The sequence below is a fragment of the Trichechus manatus genome, unplaced genomic scaffold (genome assembly GCF_000243295.1).
Source record: "Trichechus manatus latirostris isolate Lorelei unplaced genomic scaffold, TriManLat1.0 scaffold00071, whole genome shotgun sequence".
NCBI classification, from domain to species: Eukaryota; Metazoa; Chordata; class Mammalia; order Sirenia; family Trichechidae; genus Trichechus; species Trichechus manatus.
In genome coordinates, this window is record NW_004444007.1 from 13,134,226 (window position 1) to 13,154,398 (window position 20,173).

Below are 20,173 nucleotides of genomic sequence, written 5' to 3' on the forward strand. Positions count from 1 at the left end.
GCATTTAGTATTATATACATTCCCTTGCTCGCAAGCGAAAAATCCTAATCGCTTCTGTATAACATGCTTTATTTTAAAGCCTAACCTTTAAAAACACTGTTGTGATATTACTAACAACTGCTTTTATAAAATTAATTTGACATTTCGATATATATACATCCTTTCAGTCATTTTAATGTTATAACAATGCTAAACTTAAAAAATAACAAGCTTATAGTAATGTTAAAATGTCATATCCAGTCAAACATTTGTGTGTATGTGTGTGTGTGTATATACACATAGACATACACACACACACACACACACATACATACATGTGTGTCCTTGCAGCTGTGAAAGATGTCAGACACTGAGGAAATTCCTTGGGAATCAAAGGAGCTCGCTCTTTAATTCAGGGGTTTCCTTTTCTCTATCACTTTCTCTCCATCTGCTTAGTGCCCACGGCTTTCTAGCATAATTCCCAGTCTTTCAAGGTCGGAGTTGCCCCATCCAGCACTGTCCTAGGATCCTGGCGCCGTGGGCGCAGCTCACACAGGCCGGTCCACGGCGTACTGACAAGCGCTCAGGTTGGACGCCGGGTTCTGCACGCTGGCGTAACCGAAGCTGGAGTGCTGCTTTGCTTTCAGTCTCAGGCTGGCCAGGCTCGAGTTACAAGTGTCCCTATAAACGTACGGGGGAGTCGGCGGCGCGTAAGGACAGGCCGGCGTCGGCACCGCGGAGTTCAGCGACGGGCTGCTCAGGTTGTTCAAGTTATTCAGGCTGTTGAGGCTGGAGCCCGGAACGCCTGTCACCGCTGAGGGCACCATGCTGGACGACATGCTCATGGACGAGATGGAATTGGGCGGGGAGAACATGCTCTGTGACGACAGGGGGTTGACGTTCATCGAGTTGAAGAAGGGGAAGCTCTTGGTGGACAGGGAGGCCGATGTAAGGCCCTTGGCGGCCCAGTTGTTGTACGAATAGCCCGGGTACATGTCGTCGTAGGGCTGCATGAGCCCGTTAAACTGCGGCCCGAAACCGTTCTTGCACAGCTCGGCCTGCTGATTTCTCTCTCGCTTTCTCCACTTGGCCCTGCGATTCTTGAACCAAACCTGGGGGGGGGGTGCAAACAGACGCCACTGCAAACGTTAGTCAAATCACGATGCCACAAAGCACCCGAAGTCACCTCCCTCCGACACACACACACAACTTCGCCGCCCTGCGACCCCCTCCCCTCCCCCTCCCCACTCGACCAAGCTGCTGGTGTCCCCACGCGCCTCTAGCCTGCCATCTGAGGCTTCGAGCTGCGCCACAAACCCCAGCCCAAGTCCTGGCGGCCTGCGGGCGGCTTGATCACTAACCCAGGCCCTCCTCCGGGTACAAAAACACTTACTGTAAAATAAACGGGGCAGCCAGCTTCCTCCCCAAGCCCTGCCCGGCCACCTTACAAACCTGCTTCCATTCCAAAGCCACAAGTCCAGTGAGGAGGACAAGAGGCTGGGAGGGCACCAGAGGCCCGGTCTCTCTCCTACACACCTCCCTCCCCTTCTGGACCTCGACTGTCCCCCCCCCCCACCACCCTCCGGAACTTGCGTCCTCCGCAGGCGCTGGGCCGAGACCCCCACCGCGTTCCCTGCCTAACAAAACAGCCAAGTAAAGAGCAAAAGATCAGCTCCCCAACAGCTCATTCAACTCCACGGGCTCGGCGTGTAAATCTCCGGGCACCAGAACCGGTAGCCCTGCAGCCTCCTGCTCCCCGCGCCCGGCTCCTTCTCATCCTCCGCCCACCCCGGGTCAGGCCCGCGCGCTCGGCCCAGCTCCGGCTCGACCCTGCACCACCGCTGGGTCGTGCAGGCGGCCGCCCAGGCCCGCCAGCCCCCACCCACGACCCGTGGCCCCGCCGCAACCCCGTCCCCAATCCACATCGGGCCTGCCCGTAGGCCCAGACGGCGACTTTTGTGTATTGGAGCGAGGCCTGGCCCGAGATCTCCGAGCTGACCCCGGGGATGTTTCACATTACACATCTCGGCCGAGTACAGACGCCTAATCCGCTCCCCCCTCCTTTCGCTTTCATTCTGGTTTTCTTTTTATCCCCCTTCCTCTTTGCACCCGACTGCTATAAAAAGCACGCCTCACTCCCACTTGGCTGGGCAGGCAGCCGGCCTGAAAGAGGCAGCCAGAGAGAGAGAGAGAGAAGCGAGCGCGGCAGCGGCAAGGGGCCAGCAGGGCTATGCAGACAAGTCGGGGGGAGGGGGAGTGCTTTTCCGAAGGATTCCAGAGAACACGCAGACTGGGTTTTTATTTTAATTACTCTCCATTTCTCCCCTAGGCCGTCTAACCTTTGCCCGGGAGAAAAGAGTACGTGCGAGGCCCGTTCCCTGCACGAGCCGGCGGGCTAATGAAAGACTGACCTTGCGCAAAACCACGCGGCCCCAGCCCCGAGCCCTGGCTCCGTTAAACTAAAACCATTTCCACCCTCATGCCGGCTTTTACCCACCAGCAGACATTCACACCCTACACAAATGCCACCCACAGAGCGCCTTGGTGCCCTCTGCTCTGGGAGTGTATTTTGGTCTTTATTCTTTTCATTATTATTATTGTTATATTTTGTTTGCTTTTCTCTGCTTGCTCTGGCCTAACTGGGGTTTTATTTTTATCTCCAGAGCATTTATATTCTCTCTCTATATATATATATGTACACGCAAAGTCTCTGGATCCTGATTGTCTGTTTTCCGCGTCCAGAATCCTAACAAATTTGGAATTTTCTACCGACCAGCATAAAACCAGGATGTTGCTATTGGGTGATTTCTTTAAACCCGTTTTTGCCAAACCATAAAGTACAGATTTGCTACAAAGTTAAGGTAAGCCCTTTTTATAAAACTATGATTGTAATAAGGAGGAAGAGTGTGAGCAACAAATTTCAGAGTGTTTCGCTCCTGAGAAAAGATAAACCAAACGGAAGGCTTTTCTTTCTTAAAAACAGAAACAAAAAACGAGCAGAATAGTCCTTGTGTACTTAAACTTTCCTTCCGGAGATCACAGAACCAGGGGTTAGGGTGTGGGAGAGACGTGAATGGCCGAAAAACCTAAGAGATCGTGTAAAGAGGGCGAGTCCAGAGGAGAAAAAGCCGTGGAGTGCCTTCCCGGAAGCTTTCCCAGGGAGGACCAACCCTTGTGTGTCTCTGGCGGGTTTTCCTTGTTAAAGGCGCACAGGTTGGAGCCTGTTCTCCGCTCCTGGCCTGGGAAGAATTTTCTTAGCTCTCGCCTGGCGACTGCAAACCCGGAACACAAAAGCCCTGTGCACCGGAATGCCCACGCGGCCCAGCCTAGGAGGGCGTGGGGTGGCGGGGCAGTGCGCCCGGGCCGCTCGGGGCTCCTGCCTCGGGCCGGCTGCCGGGCCTCGGAAAGGGAGCTGCACCCTTGCAACCTGGGCCGCCGCGTGGCCTTCTCTTTTTGCGAAGGGGCTCCCCGCCAGCGCCTCCCGGGCCTCGCTGCCTTCCTCACCCCCTCCTCATCACGGCGTGCACCTCTACAACACCCCCTCCCCCTGCCTTGCAGGCTTCGTGCGGGCTCCTACCCGGACTCGGGCTTCTGTGAGGTTGGTCCACACGGCGATTTCTTCGCGCGTGGACATGTCCGGGTAGCGGTTCCTCTGGAACGTGGCCTCCAGCTCCTGCAGCTGCTGGCTGGTGAAGTGAGTCCGCTGCCGCCGCTGCCGCTTCTTCTTGGACGGGTCCTCGGCGCCCACGTCTTCATTCTTCCCCTGCTGGCTCTTCTCTTTCTCTGAAAACGAAACACACAGAGGCTCCCGTCAGCAGGTCCAACTGCAACCCGCGAACTGCAGCTGCACGGGGTGGCTGGGGTCGGTGCAGAGTAGGACTGCCTTCCGGGTGCTCCGCTCCGCCGGTGGGGAGCGCAGCGCCTGTGGGGTGTGCGGACTTGAGGGTGAGCGCGCGCCCCATCTTCTCCCTTCCCCCAGCGCCGCACGTTTTATTTACATGTTTATCTCTGCACCGCGGCACAGTCATTTTTATAGCCCGTGGCTTGAAGTATAGTTTTACACCTCTGTGCAGACACATGAACTCTCCCTCGACATGCACACGCGCGCGATTTACGGATCCCCCTGGTAGAGCTCATATTGCGATGCGGTTTCGGAAGGCTAGGAAATGCAGACACTGGGATTCAGTTAGGCACCCAAGTCCCCTGGCCCTTTAGAAATACTGCCTCTTCGCGAAGAGCATTTCTGAGGCGGAGTTTTGCAAATACTTGTCAAATGAGCGGAGCTATTCGGGAGCTGAAAGCCCACAGAAGAACAGAAGGACAGAGGTGGGGTGGCCTCTGAGCGTCCTCGAACAGAAATACTGGGATTTTTGAGACCCAGCAAACAGACGGGAGGCCAGGGTCTGAAGAGATAGGGCGGCAGAATTGCCTGCGCCACCTGAGCCGGGTCACCCGGACCAGGCAGAGAGAAAAGGACGCGGGGTCATCAGGAGCCCGGCTCCGGATGTTCTTCTGACAGTAAGCTGGACGCCCACTCCCACCACGCCCCCCAGTAGGGGCCGACATCCTCCCGGGCGAGAGGCGCCCGGCGGCGCGGGGCGGCTGTACTGGGACATCCGCGGGAGCGTGGCGCCTTACCTGCGGCCTCGGGGCTGGAGGTGTCGGAGATGGTGTGCACCTCCAGCCTGTGCTTGGAGGAGTCCAGGGAGCGGGGCTGCCCGGGAGCCAGGACTGAAGCCATAGCCTGCGTCTGGGGATGGTGACAGGAAGAGGAGGACGAGGAGGCTGCCGACAGCTTGGTCGCGGCTGCTCGGTGCTCCAAGCGTAGCGGGCCTTTCATGCAGTTCATGGACGAGGGAGCGCACCGCCTACGACTCCCGGGCTCCCGCCCTCCGAGCCCCAGTGGCCGCCGCCGCCCGCTTTCGGTGGCGCTCTAGGCGTGGAGTTGCCCCGCAGTGGCCGCCGCGGGCAGAGCCAAGGAACGCGCACCGCCCCGAAGCAACCCCCGCCAAGTCCTCCAGGCGAGCCTCCCCGGTCTCCTCCCGAAGGCGCAAGCAAAAATGTCCAGCGGCCGAAAGTCAGCGGTCAAACGGAGACATGGGGATGTGGGCAGGAGGACGCTGCGCGGAGCGTCTTTGGGGACCAAAGCTCCGAAGCGAATCAAGAGTGGGCAAAGACCCCCTTTCCCCTCCCGCCCTCCCCTAAGTACTCCTCCAATAAGGAAGGCTAACGCCGATCGCGCAGAGCAAGGCGAGCTCTGCCCGTCCCCCTCGCGGCAGCCCTGACAGCAAAGTGTCAAGGGTGACAGGGACAGGTAGGTGCTATTAGATCCCCCGCGGTGGCGGCGGCGGCTGGGGCCTCTAGGAGCAGCACCCTCGGCAGCGCGCACACGCACAGATCCTCGGCCAGCCGAGCTGGAGCGCGTCCGGCCGCAGCCCAGCTCCCGGCACCCGGGCGAGCGACGGACTAGCTCTGCGGCTCGGTGCTTCCCTCTTGGCCTAACATCTTAAAACCAGAGGCGGGCTTCCTGGTGCCGAGACGTCACTCCGCCGCGGCCCTCAACAGCACTCAGAGCCTCCGCCTCCTCCCAGACCCTTCGCCAGGCGGGAGTGACGTGGCTCCTCACCAATCAGGAGGCCCCGAGCCGCGGCCGAGGGACGGTCCTGCCTGCACCTATCAGCAGTGCGGGGCCGAGCTAATTCCTCGCTGGGTCCACCGGGTCTACACCGGCCGGCTCCCGGGAATTCCGCTCCCGCCCGGCGGAACGCGATCAGCTTTTAGTTCGGGCGGGGTGGTGGCGAGAAGAGACTGGGAGTAAGAGGCTCGGGAGAAGGGGCAGAAAGGTCGAGGGCTGAAGGAAATAAGGATCAACAAGGCAGCCCCTTCCCTTCCTTTTGTATCTGACTACATCCATTTCCAATCGAGAGTTTGCTGCTGTTGTTTTGGTTCTGCTATATAGAAAGGACACACGCTGCTTGAAACAAGGAAAGGAAAAACAACAACAAATCACCTCTCGGATCTTCAATTTTCTAAACAGCCTGGCAAGTGAATGCCGCGCTCATCTGAAGAAGCTTTACTTTGACTGCAAGGAAGGCAGAGCCCGGAAAATGCTGGCTAATAAATTAGAAATAGAGAAGCAAATGGACCCGTCAAAAGAAAATTACCTTGACTTTAAACGAACAACTGTTTGGTGACTAGCTCTGGATTTATACAAGAATAAAAAGTCGCCTCAGATCACGTTCTCTGTGATGCTTATTAGTCCCCAGGCAGAAAGCACACAATAGAACAGAAACCCTAACCCAGCGTTTTAAAACAGCTGAAAGCTTACCCATTCTACTTAACGTTGATTAAGACACATATCCTCCATCTTTCAAATTCCTTGTACACTGTATTAAGCTCGTCCCAACCCAAGAGAGGGCCACACTTTACATTTCGACTCCCTTGTTTACTTTATTATCAATCAGATTCAAATCCATAAAGCCTGTAGAATCAACAACCTTGAGCTAATTATATATGAAATATGCTTTAAAGAATTCCCATAAAATTAAGAATGTTGCCAAATAATCAATTTCAAGGATAATTTTTAACAGTCATTTCCTTTTCCTAGGGAGCTCAAGGCTGTCTTGAATCATTAAAGCCCAAGCGAGGCTGAGGCAGTAGGGTGCGGGCTTAGGGAAAAAGCCTAGAAAAGAGCTTAGCTGGAAAAAGCAAAGTCTTATTCATTTAAATAAAACAAAGGAAAAAAAAAAATCACCTTTGGGGACAGCCAACTCTTTACAGCACTATTTCCAAAGAAATTAAAGAAATAAAGAAATCCAAAGACATTATTCAAAATAAAAGTCCTTTCGCCCTGTAGTCTAGGTTAGCTGGAGAGCACAACCTAATCTCCCCTGAGTTTCTGCATTGGCGATTGTTTTATTGTGGAGTTAGTGTTATCATCCCTGAATGTGTATTTGTTTGACATTACAGTCAATGATTTGCAACGCCAGTGCTAGGTATCTCGAGAAAGCTCCCTCCTTGTCCTTGTTCACAAGATTGGGAAACTTGCTTAGTCAGGGGCAGAGTGGATGAAACACCCTGCAAATATGTTTGTAACCTATGTGTCTCCCTTTTGTCCTGCAACCCCCCCCCCAAAAAAAACCCTTATCTGTAACCCCTCCTCCATTTTAAACAGACTTCAATAGTCCAAGGGACCAAATGAGAATGTATTTGTTCTCCAGTCTTTCCCCACAAGGATCATCCCACTTTAAGAAGAATTGAGCTACAAGGAGGAACTTTCTTCACAGCAAGCTTTCAATCAGCATTTCTGGTTTTAATCTTTTATCCAGTTTGCCCACTCCATGAACACACACACCTGCTCAGAGCAGAACACATCCCCATGTGACAGGTCTGCGTTAGCTAAGGCTCATACATTCAGCTATATTAGGTCCTGCAATCTTATCACTAATTTATACATATTACACCAGCAGCCTGTTGGTTAAGAAGGTTAAATGAATTTACATTCTGCTCATTATCTGGTGCTTAAATGACGCATTTTATCCCTGAGATTTGGTGGAGAATCTCCTTCTCAGACCCCACAGCGTTTCACTGAAGACAATGCTCTTACATTTGTAGTGGTTTTTAATCTGATAAGACTCTAATTTGCTTAAGTCTTTTAAATAAGGATTTTAAATGTTTCTATCCATTTTCTTATTGAATTTCCTCTAATTCCCCCAAGATCGTAAAGTATATGTGTAAAGTAAATATTTCTTCCCATTGCACTGCCAGCCGATGACCTATAACTAAGTCACTATGAATACAGCTCTATTCTGCCCAATGTGTTTACTAATCATATTCCAGTTTCTTCTTTTAAACATCTGCATAGCTGTAGTCCCCGCAATACCATGCCGCTAAAGCTTCCTTTTACGAAGAGACTCCATCCCATTAAAGGATGAAGAGCGCGATACCGCGGTAAGCATGTCCTCTTCCTTGTTTAAAGATTCAAATCTCAGAGCTGTGATTTTTGGTGGCAGTTTGGGGTTTTTTTTTTTTTTCAAAACTCCTTACTCTAGAAAGCTGAGAAGCTCCGTAGAGTCATAGACATTCTCAGCTGTTCCCATCTCTCAGTAAACCCACAGAATTTTGATTTAAGCTCTGGTGGCTCTGCTCGACTGATAGAACTTTGCATCATGGCAAATACACATGTACTAAAGACCAGTCTCCAAAGTGAGTGAAAAACCCAAGGGCAAGTGACAGGTCCTCATAGCACCAAAGTGTGGGAGAGGTTGAAAGCACTGGTGATCTGCAGACAGCCTGAAAAGCCAATAAGAAGTCTTGAATTGTGTCAAACCGTCGCAGAGTTAAGGGAATAATAAAGACAATTATCTGGAGAACTCAAATTTATCTATATATCTCCCTGAACTCTGCAAACAACTGAGTTAAAGTGAGGCTTTTCTTTGCATTTTCCAGCCAGAGTTTCGACTCCTTATCACTTTAGACGCTCTAAACAACACCAATAACAACAACAACAACAACGAAACCTAAACCCACTGCTGTCGAGTCTATTCCGACCCATAGTGACCCTATACGAGACCGTATGAGACCTATGTATGTGAGTCACACGCTCAAGGGAGTCAGAATTGGGTGACACCCTTCTTGGGCCCAACAGGGTTCACACCGTAGGAGGCTGGAGGACATTATCATGACAGGAAAAGGGAGGTATGCAGTGGAGACCAAGGAACCCTTTTCAAGGAAAACTCCGTGATGTATGGTGGGCAACTTTGGAGATTTAATCTGCAAAAGACTGGTGGGTGCACAGTCTTGCATTGCAGAGATGAGGAAGAGGTTGGAAGTAAAGAAATATTATGTATTTTGTGGGTTCTGCTCTACTACGACCTCTGGCTGAGTTCTTCTTTGACTAATTAGAGAAGTTTACTGTGACTTCTGCCTCCAGCACCTCATATGCATGAGAAAGCTGGATAATGAGTAAGGAAGACCGAGTAAGAATTGATGCCTTTGAATTATGGTGCTGACCAAGTATACTGAATATACCATGGACTGCCAGAAGGAACTTATCTGTCTTGGAAGAAGTACAGGCATAATGCTCCTTAGAAGCGAGGATGGTGAGACTCTGTACACATATTTTGGACATATTACCAGGAGGCACCAGTCCCTGGAGAAGGGCATCATGCTCGGTAGAAGGTCAGCAAAAAAGAGGAAGACCCTCCAGGAAATGGACTGATAGAGTGGCTGCAACAATGGGATCAAACAAAGGAAGGATTGTGAGGGTGGTGCAGAACCGGCAGTATTTGTTCTGTTGTTCACAAGGTCGCTAAGAGCTGGAACCCGACTCCATGACACCTAACAACCTAACGATGACTGCCTCCATCACAGAAGTTTTTAGTCCAGAAAAATCATCGTGGTCCCTGTAAAGAGGCTGGAATTGCTGCACGTCCTCGCGGGGCGAAGAAGGGAATCCCAGAGTGGGTTTAGGGTTTCGAGTCTGGGGACAACAGTGGTCTTCCTAATTGGGTGTTCTTGCTTATTCTTTGAGGAGGGAAATGTGTGACAGGGGGTCAGATTATCTTCAGCTGCTATTTGCCACGGATTACCAGTCTTAAAGTCTTATATAATTTCACACTCGTTAGCGTTTTTTGCGCAAAGCCCCTCTGGCCATCGCTGGGGCGGTTGGGTTGCGCCACCAAGGCCTCGGCGGCGGCGGTGGCGGCCGCGACGGCGGCAGCCGGGGTAAAGCTGGGACCCAACCCAACAATTCTCGGCTTTTAGAAATAATTCGTCCTCAGAGCTCACCTGGAAGATGGCTCAATTAGAAGTCTTCCTGAGCTGTGAGGCCACAGAGGAGCAGGAGTTCTGCCCCGGTCCAGGCCAGTTCAAGGACAAGGCCCTCCTGGACTCAGCTCGGAGCCACGTGACGAGCGTGAGTGTGTGTGCGCGCGTGTACGGTGGAAGGTGCAGAGGTCAAATGGAGACCTTGCACCCTGAGCAAGAAATGGCCCTTCCTCCCCTTCTTCTGCTGGGCTTTTCTTTGCACACAAACCAAGCTGCAAAGGGCTCGCTTCCCCCAGAGCTATGAAGCCGAAGGACCCAGAAATGAAAGGCTTCGCTGTGGCTATTTTTTTCCCATTCCCTAAATGGAATAAAAAAGTGCTGGTTTATAAAAAGGGTGCAGATTATTTTCTGAATCAGAAGTCTCTAGATATACTTACTACACCCGCTGTCTCTTGTCCCTGCAGAAGCAGATGGCACCCATGTTTCTGTCTGTCACTCTCTAGTTGCTCAAGCGCTTGAGGTTTGGGGAAACTGGCTGGGGTAGGAGAAGAATGCAGGATTAGAGGAGGCGCGGGGCTGCTGAAAGCACTGAGCCAACAAGCTGTAAGGCCTCCTCACGTTTGCATGTCAGCACTATAGGTTTACTAGGCACTCATTTAATCTCTGGAACGGGGAATTCGTAAAATAAAGAGAATGGGGGCGGGGTGGAGCGGGCAGGAATAGACAGACAGATGAGAGAGACAGAGATATAGATAGATGGATATAGATAGAATATGAGAATGAATATTGATATTCAGGCCCAGAGAGTGGGAAGTGGCAAGGGGCTAAGGAAGTTGCCTTTTTTTTTTAAAAAAAAAAACCAAAACAACAGTTGGACTGAAACTCTCCTCTCTTTCTTTTTTCTCCTCTTCTCTCTCCAGCCCTTGTCCTTCTTTTCTGTTTCTCTCACGCTCCCTTTTTCTGTCTTCCCTCTCCCAGACAGGCTGGTAGCTAACATTCAGCATTAGTTGTCATGGTGACCATAAATCACATAAATCCAAAAATACCCACCTATAATCTGAGATGAAGCTTTTATTTCCCTAGTGAAATAATATTTTAAAAGCTGTCAGCTGAGGAAAAAGAAAAAAAAGGAACCCACCTCCTTGTAGTAACCCAAGTAATATATTATTCTAAAGGTTTAAATTAAAATGTCAGTCTGCTAAAAACATGCAGGGAGAATCGTGGGCTGTCTTCATATCAGATCCTCACAATGAAGTTGACTCTATCACTCCTGATCTCTGTTTAACACACACACACACACACACACACACATACACACACACACACACCAGTTTGCATGCTTTCTCTATTTCCATTAATTTCTTCCCTCCCCTCCCAACTACCTTAGTCCTCACAGACTCTATGCCTAGGTTGTCAAAGAAAGGCACCTCTTCCTCCATCAGACAAGAGTTTGGTTCTTTGCAGGAGCTCTTTGGGGACCTTGTATGTTGAGCCTGTTATCAACCGCTTCCCCAAATGAAAGGTGGGGACTTAAGGAGAAAGGTGCTGGTCAGACTATAAGGAGGGCGACATTTTAAAGGAGTTAAGAAGACACGCAGAGAGAGGGCTGGTGGGGGAAAAGTGGAAAACTGAGCCGGTGGCTAGGTGCTGTGGTTAAGTTCAGCCGGAAAGTGGTAAGTTTATCTTCTCACTCCTGCCTTTTTTTTTTTTTTTTTTAATCTCTGAGAGGAAACTTTCCCAACCGGGACCCTGGCCGGCGGTGGGTGCGGGGCGCGGGGGGCGGCCTCAGTTGTGCTCTTTGTCTGTCTTCTACCTCGGGCTTGTTGTCTTTTGCCGATCTTGGATTACAGGGTATTCATCTAGATGAAGAGCCATTAATTACCCATTCAGTCAATATTAGGAGGACGACAAAGCTTTTTACATAGGATTAAGAAGACATCAGACTGTTCCATTAGTATATTCCTGCTCACGAATAAGCTTTCGTTATACATTTCCTTTTCCCCGGAGTCGCTCTAACAACTGCTGGCTGTCTTAACGGCGGGCGGTGCGGAAACAGATAACCCAGCCTGAAGAAACTTTCGGTAGCGCCATTGCAGTAGAACGCGTCGCGTAAAGACCACCTCTGCGGGCGGGGATCACTATATGCCAGGGACGAACTACCTTTGGACAACTGGTATACGTTTTCCGGGTGGGGGAAAACTACAAATCGGAGAGGCAGCTTCTGCCAATAAGCTGCAGGTTTGGCGGGGGAAGAGAGGAAAAGAAAATAGAAACCTCCTCTCTTTACCCAGCTTCTCTTCCTCTCTCTTCTTCCTTTTTCTAAATGTCTCCCTTTTTTGACACTGCTCAGACCCGGAGCGCCGCCCCACGCACCACAGTTTTGCGTTTTGCTAGAGACGCTCTGACTGCTCTCGCTGGAATCTGTGTTAGCATTAAAGACACGTTATAACGGCGAAGGGAACCCCGCTTATTGGTTTTTAGGGAGTACATTAGAGTCCACGTAGTATGTGCTCGACATTTGGTGATTGAATGAATGGGGGTCCACGGCCGCCGCCGAGGCCCAGATTGACCCGGGTCTTCTGAAGAAACCTGGGACCGAGCTGCCGCCGGGTGAAGGGTGTGTGTCCGGGCTCGGGGCGCCACAAGGGGCCTCATAGTGCCCCCTCCCAGAGGGCCGAAGTCTGTTCCCACCTGAGACCTGTGTCGAATACTTTCAGCCCTTCTAGTCTGCCAAAGCTATTTAGTGGCGTCGCCGAGGGAGGTCGGGGGAAGGCATCCGCCCCACGTGGAGACGCGAAGCTAGGCGCCTTGGCCTAGGGGCGGTAGCGCGGTTGGTTTCAGCCCCAAGCCGAGAGTCACCGCCCTGAAACTTTCTGGGTTATTGACCGCTTTAGGAGCTTTAGGAGCTCCACAAAACCGAGGCTCCTTTGGGAACCCCCAAAGCAAGGAAAAAGGCAGGGGCCTCTGTTCTAGGGGGCTGTTCTCCTCGGGCCTCGGCCCCTTCTTTCTTTCAAGCTGCTTAGCTTGACCCCTCTTCCTCCCCCTGCACCCATGCCTTGCCTTTCCTCTCTCCGCCCTTCTCAAACGCCTGGCCTTACGGATGTGCGGCCGCCCTCATGCCCACTCCCGTTTCGGGCGTGGAGACAAGCTGGAGGGTCCGTCCAATGGTGTCCCAGGGAAGGGGACTCGCTTAGGAAGGGAAGAGAGCCCAAACCTCCCAGAGGTCGAAGCCCCCTACTCAGATAGCGGTTTTCAAACAGCCTTCCAGGAAGATAGGAATCCCTGGGGGGTGCCCAGAGCTTAGAGGTTTTAGTCCACAGAGATAAAGAAAGGCCTGACGACCTACTTCGGAAAAACCCAGCCATTGAAAACACTATGGAACACAGTTCTACTCTGACACACATGGGGTCACCATGAGTCAGAATTGACTCCACAGCAACTGTGTGCTTCTTTGTTCCCCCAGTCGAGGATAAGGTGGAGTTGTGGGAGGGGAGTAAGGGGAGCACCAATAATTAGATACCATAGCCCTTTTAAAACATCGAATGCCATTGTAAACATTTTCCTTTTTTTAAAGCAAATAAAAACTGTAGAAAAAAAATAAAGGAAATCAAACCTTTTCTTTTTAAAGCAGGCTGTGGCCAGGAACTTGCACATCCCATAAGCGAAAGGAGACTGGGGCAACCTTCTTTCAGGAATACTATAGCTTTGCCCACTCATGGGTAACAGTTTTGGTTTGCCAAGTTTACTAAACGCCAATACCATCAATATTTTCCGCATTTCTTCCCATCACAAGCCTCGTCTTAATTAATGCATTACATCTGTTTGGACAGCAGTTTTCCCCTTCTGTCCAAAAGGTAGAAAACAGGCGTACTGGCAGTGTTGGGGCAGAGCCTTTGAGGTGCACTGAAATAATCTGGGCCTGAAAGTAGTGGTTAAGGAAACCATCGTTCATTCTTACTAGTTCTTTCTTTATTTGCTAATTATCAAAAGCGAACTCTCAGGGGCGCCTGCCGGGCCTGTGAGGGGCGTGGGCCCGAGTCCTTGGCGCCCGGCCGCCTCCTGCCCACTTGAGAGGTCCCCACCTTACGCTCGGTTTCTCCTCACAGGGGCCCCGCCTCCCTCAGGTCGCAAGGAGACTACCTGTCCTCAGGAACAATTCCCGGGTCAAGAAAAAACGGGGTGGGGGTGGAGGAGTGGGAGGAGACGCTGAGTGCCTCTTGAGCTCCTTGCTGCAGCGAGAAATGTCCGGCCTCGCCTCAGCGCCCAACCCGTGCGAAGGGACATCGGGGAGCTCCCCTCAGCCAGGGCGGTGCCCGCACAAAGCAGTTTCTCCGGGAGCCATTGCTGCTCTTGATTTTTAACCATATTCCAAACATACTCCGGTCTAATAATTTATTTTTACGACCGTTTATCAAACAGAAGAAGAATTTAACACCATCTTAATGACAGAAATCATCTGATGTTATCTCTGCATTGCCCCCATTTAACCCCATGGGGTTAATCCCGGACAAGTGAGCGGTTAACTGGCCGAGCAGGGGGACTGGCGACATTGCCCAGGGGCGGGCACTTCTGCCGCAGACTGCTTTAGGCGTTTGATTTCGACAAAAGTTGCTTTCCTCTCAGATTCACCGGGAAGCCCAAACGCTCTAGTTTCTTCCGAGTAATTCAGTTTGTTTACTTACAGGGGGTCCCAATTCGCCCCTCTCCGGCACACATTACTTTTGTATCCTTACACTTTAATCCGGAAAGAGGGGGTTAGGGGCCGAAGGCTGTGGGGGGCTTTATCTTCTCACTCTGTCAAAGGTCAACAACCTCCTAAGGCTTGGCACTTATTTATTACAGGGCCTGGCAGAGCAGCAGCGTAGAGCAAGGGTAGATTTGAGTTTTTCGTGTGTTCCAAAGGATGGGTTGTCTCCTATCTCTTACACACACACACACACACACACACACACACACACACACGCACACACACGTTTCAGTTCAGCAAAAGCCTGCGCAGTGGCTAGAGACGTTTGAACTTTTTACATAAGTCTTCAGACTTTGAGCAGCAAAGTCCGTTGACTCGACCACGACACCAGCAAAACCCGCGCCCTCGCCACCAGCACCACAGGTAGGCTCGCGTCGGCGGGGGCCAGCGCTCCATTCCACCCTGGGCTGCTGCGCAGACCCCGCCCTCGGGCTCTGCAGAGCTGTTTTCAGCCCCTCCACACACGCCCCCTGCCTCCTCCTGCTCCGCGCAGGCGAACCCTCGCCAACCCAAGCCTCCTTTGCTCCCTTCCCGCGGTGAACCCCACACCCACAGGCCTGGGCGGGGCACAGCCGAAAGTCGCCGGGCCGGGGTGGGGCTAGTGGCGCAGCGGGCTGTGGGACGTGGCGAGCGACAGAGGTCGCTGTTGGACCACTTTTTCACGCCAGCTAGCTAGACTGGGGCTTGCGTAAGGAGATTAGGCCACAGGGAGACAGCGAGAAACGGCGTGAGGGAGAGGTGTTGGGTCTCAGCTGCAGTATAATTTGGGGAAAGGAATTAACGTCGCTAGGCGGCTGTTTCCCGTCCCACCCAGAGGCCGAGTGTCTAAGTTCAGGCAGCAGGCGCGCCCCACTTGGTGGTCTCGCCTGCGTGCGCCTCACCCGAGGCCCAGAGGCCCGGAGGCGGGTGCCCAGCGCGCGGCCTGCACCTCCCTCCCGGCCTTACCATTGGCGCCGGGATGCTGCCGCGGGAAGAGCTTGCTGCTGGCCGCCTCTTTCCTGCTCTCGGGAGAGTCCGTGAACTCGACCTTTTTGATTTCGGAGTCTTTGGAGAAGAGGCACTCAACGGCCGCCGGCTGCACGCCTGGGCCGCGCGCGCGCCAGCCCCACGTGGGAGGGAGAGAGAAGCCCCAGACGGCGGCGGAGGGGATGGGGGCGGGGTGGGGAGCGGGAGGCGAGGTAGGACGGAGAAGAAAGGGGGACAAAGAGCAGAGACCCAGTTAGAAGAAAGAGCAGAGGGCACTCCCATCGCCCGGACGCTCAGGCAACCCGGCGCAGGGCGGCGGACTGTCTCCGCGCCTCGCCGGCCACCCGCGGCTCCCGCCGGGAGGAGCGGGCCTGGGGCTTCGGGACGCGCCGCGCGGCACCTTCCCCATCCACTGCCCGCCCTGTCGGGAGAGGCAGCCGGCGTCCTGCTTCTGATTTTCCGTCCTGCCCAGGCCAGCCCCTCCGGGAAGCGCCCCTGGCTGGGGCCTCGCTGCTGGGCTGGTGCGCTCTTGCCGCCCGGGCGTGGCGCGGCCTCGGCCCAGTAGACCCGGGCAGGAGAAGCGGGCTCTTACCTAATTGCACACACGCCGACACTAGTTTGCGGCAGTTGGTCTCCATTCCCCGTTATCTGCAAAACACAAGAGACGAAGGTTGTTAGGAAGCGGCGGCCGGCCAGCAGCTTTTTAACAGTAGCTATTAGGCGTCTACTGTGGGCCGGGTTTCAGGCTTGTGTCTCGCACCTGACAGCCTCTGGCTGCCCAGCCGCCTTCTCATTCCCGCCCCTGATCCGGGGCATCTGTTTACCAAAAGAGGGATCTCCCTCCAGAATTGCGGCAAATGGGCCTAGGGGCGACCGGCCTTCCAAATCACTGAATCCTGGGGGAGCCAGGCTGTGGATCTGTTCTCAGGGATGTCTGGGTCGGGGTTAAGAGCCCGTCTGAATCCGAGGGCAACCTTAACTGACATAAAACCTGGGCAATTGTACGCGAAGGCTACAATTCAGCACAGTGCTTGTCCGTTAGTTGGCGTTCAGTAAACATCTGTAGAAGGTCAGGGTCAACTTGTCCCTGTCTTAGACAGCAGCCTCCCCCCCCCCCACCAATTTTCTGTATTTCTAAAACGAAGGGGATTTTAAGGCTCTGGGCCTACGGTGCTCCAGGAGCTAGCTGGCTTCGGGCCTTTCATCCATCAGGAGCCACTTTTCCATATTTAGCCACGCTTTTCCCTGGAGATACTCACCCGGCCATTTATTTACCCTAAAACATGATTTAAGATCACAGAGGAGGGATGGACGGGGAGGACAGAGTGAGACTTAGGAGCGCAGGGCCAACGTCCCCGAAGGGCTTACTGCCCGCCAAAGACCGAGAAGTCGCCACAGGAGGACGGCTCCCCCAGTCCTCCCCCTTTTCCTCCCCGGCAAGCCAAATCCTTTTCAAATTTCCAACCACAACGCAGCGAGCCAACCGTTCAACGCGCTCCCCCTTCTCCGCCACAGGCAAAGCGGGAGAGGTGGGTGGCGAGGGGCTCTGTCGGGGTTAGGAGAGGAGCCGCCGCAGCTGCTTTAAAGACAGAAGAAAAGAAAGACAGTCCCAGGCTCCCTTTCGATCTTGGCGCCTGCCTCTCTCCACGCCAACCAGGGTACGCCGGCGGCGGGAGGGCCCACTTCGCGCGGGGCCGGGGCTGGGGCTGCGGGCGAGCGCTGCCCGGTGGTGGAGAGACCGCGGGGCAGGGGGCTGCGGGCCCGGCTCTGGCCTGAGTCGCCTTGCCCTACTTCTCGGCCTGTCTTGGGGCGAGCCAGGCGCCGGGAGCCTCAGGCCAAGGTCGCCGCCTGGAGGAGGGGTTGCCCGGCGCTGCGGCGTGGTCCAAGGGTGGGGACGGCCTGGCCGTTCCCCCGCTCGCTACCAGGGAGGCGGGCAGGGGCTCTGCGGACCCTTGCGGGCCCAGGGGCCCAGAAGTAGCAGTTTGGCGGCTCCAGATTTAGTGATTCTGCAGTAAAATCACAGGATTAGTCCCTGATTGAGATGTCTGTTCGTGAGATATTACAAAATTCATTATCACAGCTCTCTGCTAACTCGATATGAAGTAACACAGATGGGATTTTATTAGTCCAGACTTCAAATGTTTACTTATGATAATTTCAAGGGAAATTTGCATGTCATCATCATTTCGATAATCTTTTTTTTTTTTTTAAATATCTGAACCGGCTGCATTATTAGCTGTTGGACGCAGCATTGCAGACGGTAACTGCAAATTGTTTTTATTTTCTGGAAGAATGAAATATACAAAAGAAAAAGATAGGGTCGTTCGGTGTAAAGGCAGTCGATTATGACACATTTTCCCCCACCCCCAAGGCTTCAGTGCTGAAGACAAAGCAATACCAAACAAATCTTCAAGAACTCAGAGGGCTCCGCTCTAAGGATTGAAAGAAGGTCAAGGCGTGTTCCTTAGCTCACTCCTACGTGTCCTTGTGACTGGGGGATTTATTTTGCAGTCAAAATGAGCCCTGAGACCTGCATTTTATGCTCCATAGAATGACCCGGCCTAGTAGATGAATTGAGACTAAATGACTGGGGAAGATAATTTTTTAAAAGACCTCCAATTCCTGCCTGCCGATCCTTAAACGTGCCCTGTCAAGACAAATCTTGCGTGACAAATTTGGCTGCCGGACTTCTGGACCGGCTTCGATAGCTAATTGATCCCACAAACTGAGATGCACAACTTTTCCTGGTGGGAAGTTGTTCTCAACTCCATGAGTTCGTGTCCTGGTTGGAATGTGTATATATATATATGCCTGGCAATCTTGTTTTTACCAACTAAAGTTTTATATTGTGAGCATGCTAAAAAGCTAAGGGAGTGCCCTCAGCAAAGCTTAAGAAATAAAACCATTTGTTTAAAAATATTTTCTGACGATTGCCAGAAGAATAACATTGAAGGAAAAAAATAAAGTTCTAAGAATTCCAAATCTTTTCACATTTCCCCCATTCCATTCACTTTGTTATCCCAGAACAAAATCTTTAACGGAAAGTTTAAAAAGAAACAGCACAAGAACATACGTCTTAAATGAACTAAATTGGTGAGATTAGCCAGTAAATTAATTTGCAGTGGGTAATCATTTAAAGAAATTAAAATACTGCTTAATATGGTTCTGTATTTTACCAGGTTTCAGCCTTCTTTTAAAACCAATTAATATTGATGCTTTAGGAACATTTGAAGACAAACATGCTCAACTTATGGAACAAAGCACCTGAATAATTTAAGTGTGGTTTTGCTGAGGTGAAGTAAAACCTTCCATAAATGAAGTAGCTGTTTAATTTTTTGGTAAAGTTCGATTACTGAAATCTCGTCGGCCTCTTTTATGTTACATCAACAAAAATTCTCAATCTATTCTGCTTAAATGCTTTGTTTCCTTGACATCATTAGTATTTGAATTTTAAATGGATTTCCTGCAAAATGAAAATTTGTATGATAAAAGAATCATGAATTCTTATTAATGACCTAAAAGGAATGCATGAAAATCTCTCTAAATCAGATTGTTTTTTCAGGAAAAGTGTTTTAGAAAATAGGTATTCCTGTTATTTTAATCTATAATAGTGAAAGCTTTCTTCCCACTTAGTTTACTTTGTTAAGACCTGCTGCTCACACAAAAGAGAGAGTGAAAATTACAATAGTTAAGCTGGTTTGACTTCTAAATTGCTTGCAAAAATAGGTATTAAATCGGAATAAAAAGAGGAATAAATTTCTCAGGTTTAGAATCGCATTTTTTTTTTCTTAGATGCCAGCTGGAAACTAGTTCTTTCCCTGCACCTATTTAAAATCTACCTCCTGAAGTGCAAGATTGAAGTCGACCGTTGATCAATTTAAAGGATTTATAATCCAAAGTAATTGTGCGCGCTTGGCATTGAGGCCTGGCTCCTAGGTAATTCGCTTGGGCCTGAGAGGTCACTGACTGCCATTTCAGATGGAATCTTTTTTCCAGTGGGTAACAATGAGAAGGGGGCTAATCTTCCAGTAGCTGAAACTTTGTAACCTGCCCTTTATCTTGAGAATGCTGATCCGTGGCCTGAGGATTTGTCCCTGCCGTGCTGGCGCAGATATTTAAGGGAAGATGCCTCATTTTAAATGCCAGCCGTGGTTTCGCTTCCCACTCGACTTCGGCACCCGGTAGACTGTTAGTGTTTGTGGCTGGGGACGAAGGGAACAGGGCTTTGCAAGGTCTGTTTGCCAACTGCGCGAACTCAGAGAAACCACAGCCCCGAGAGCCACAAATCACCTACGGTGAAGATTCTCCAAAGTGGAACAAATTTCCAGACTCGCATTATCTCACATCCCTGAGGGAGAGACGGCCTCCACTTACCCGCTACCGGGAGAGAGCTGCTGCCTCCACGTCCCACCGCTTCCCGGGGAGATTTCCAGCGAGCCAAGGTGCGGGCTGGAACGCAAGCGCCCGAAAGCCGGGCCCGAGAGGACTGCAGGGCTCCCGAGGGTGCCAAGTTCCGAGACAGTGCACAGTGGCGCGGCGGACTCCGAAATGTAGCCGTCACTGGCAGTTTCTTTCTGCTCCTCTCCAGCTTTCTCGCTCTGACTCGCCCTCTCTCTCTCCCCTCCCTCCCTCTCACTCCCTCTCTCTACCCTGAGCTCCGACTCCGTGCGGAGAGTGACGTGACGTCAGCAGAGATTCCACTAAACTCCACTG

General features: G+C 51.8%; 1 protein-coding gene across 4 annotated transcripts; it reads right to left on the minus strand.

Annotated features, from left to right (window-relative positions):
- Positions 1-332: 332 nt before the first annotated feature.
- PITX2 (paired like homeodomain 2) lies at positions 333-20,067 on the minus strand. Of its 4 annotated transcripts, none has more exons than XM_004380243.1 (4): positions 19,835-20,067; positions 16,053-16,108; positions 3,557-3,762; positions 333-1,091 (listed from the first exon to the last, which is right to left on the minus strand). In XM_004380243.1, the coding sequence occupies exons 2-4, from the start codon at positions 16,096-16,098 to the stop codon at positions 528-530; spliced, it is 816 nt and encodes a 271-aa protein (XP_004380300.1). In that variant the 5' UTR covers positions 16,099-16,108; positions 19,835-20,067; the 3' UTR covers positions 333-527. The 4 variants fall into 4 exon arrangements, with proteins under 4 accessions (XP_004380300.1, XP_004380299.1, XP_004380298.1 ...); XM_004380242.1 differs by lacking the exon at positions 19,835-20,067 and adding an exon at positions 15,440-15,538 and having other exon boundaries at positions 528-1,091; positions 16,053-16,098; XM_004380241.1 differs by lacking the exon at positions 19,835-20,067 and adding an exon at positions 15,440-15,577 and having other exon boundaries at positions 528-1,091; positions 16,053-16,098.
- Between the last annotated feature and the right edge of the window lie 106 nt (positions 20,068-20,173).

What these genes read in the sequence shown, in the direction of transcription:
- PITX2 (XM_004380240.1), bottom strand. Translation starts at nt 4,828, where the DNA reads ATGAACTGCATGAAAGGCCCGCTACGCTTGGAGCACCGAGCAGCCGCG. An exon ending in CTCCAGCCCCGAGGCCGCAG is followed by an intron (nt 3,763 to 4,617) that starts GTAAGGCGCCAC and finishes TTTCGTTTTCAG; the next exon opens with AGAAAGAGAAGAGCCAGCAG. An exon ending in TCACAGAAGCCCGAGTCCGG is followed by an intron (nt 1,092 to 3,556) that starts GTAGGAGCCCGC and finishes CCCCCCCCCCAG; the next exon opens with GTTTGGTTCAAGAATCGCAG.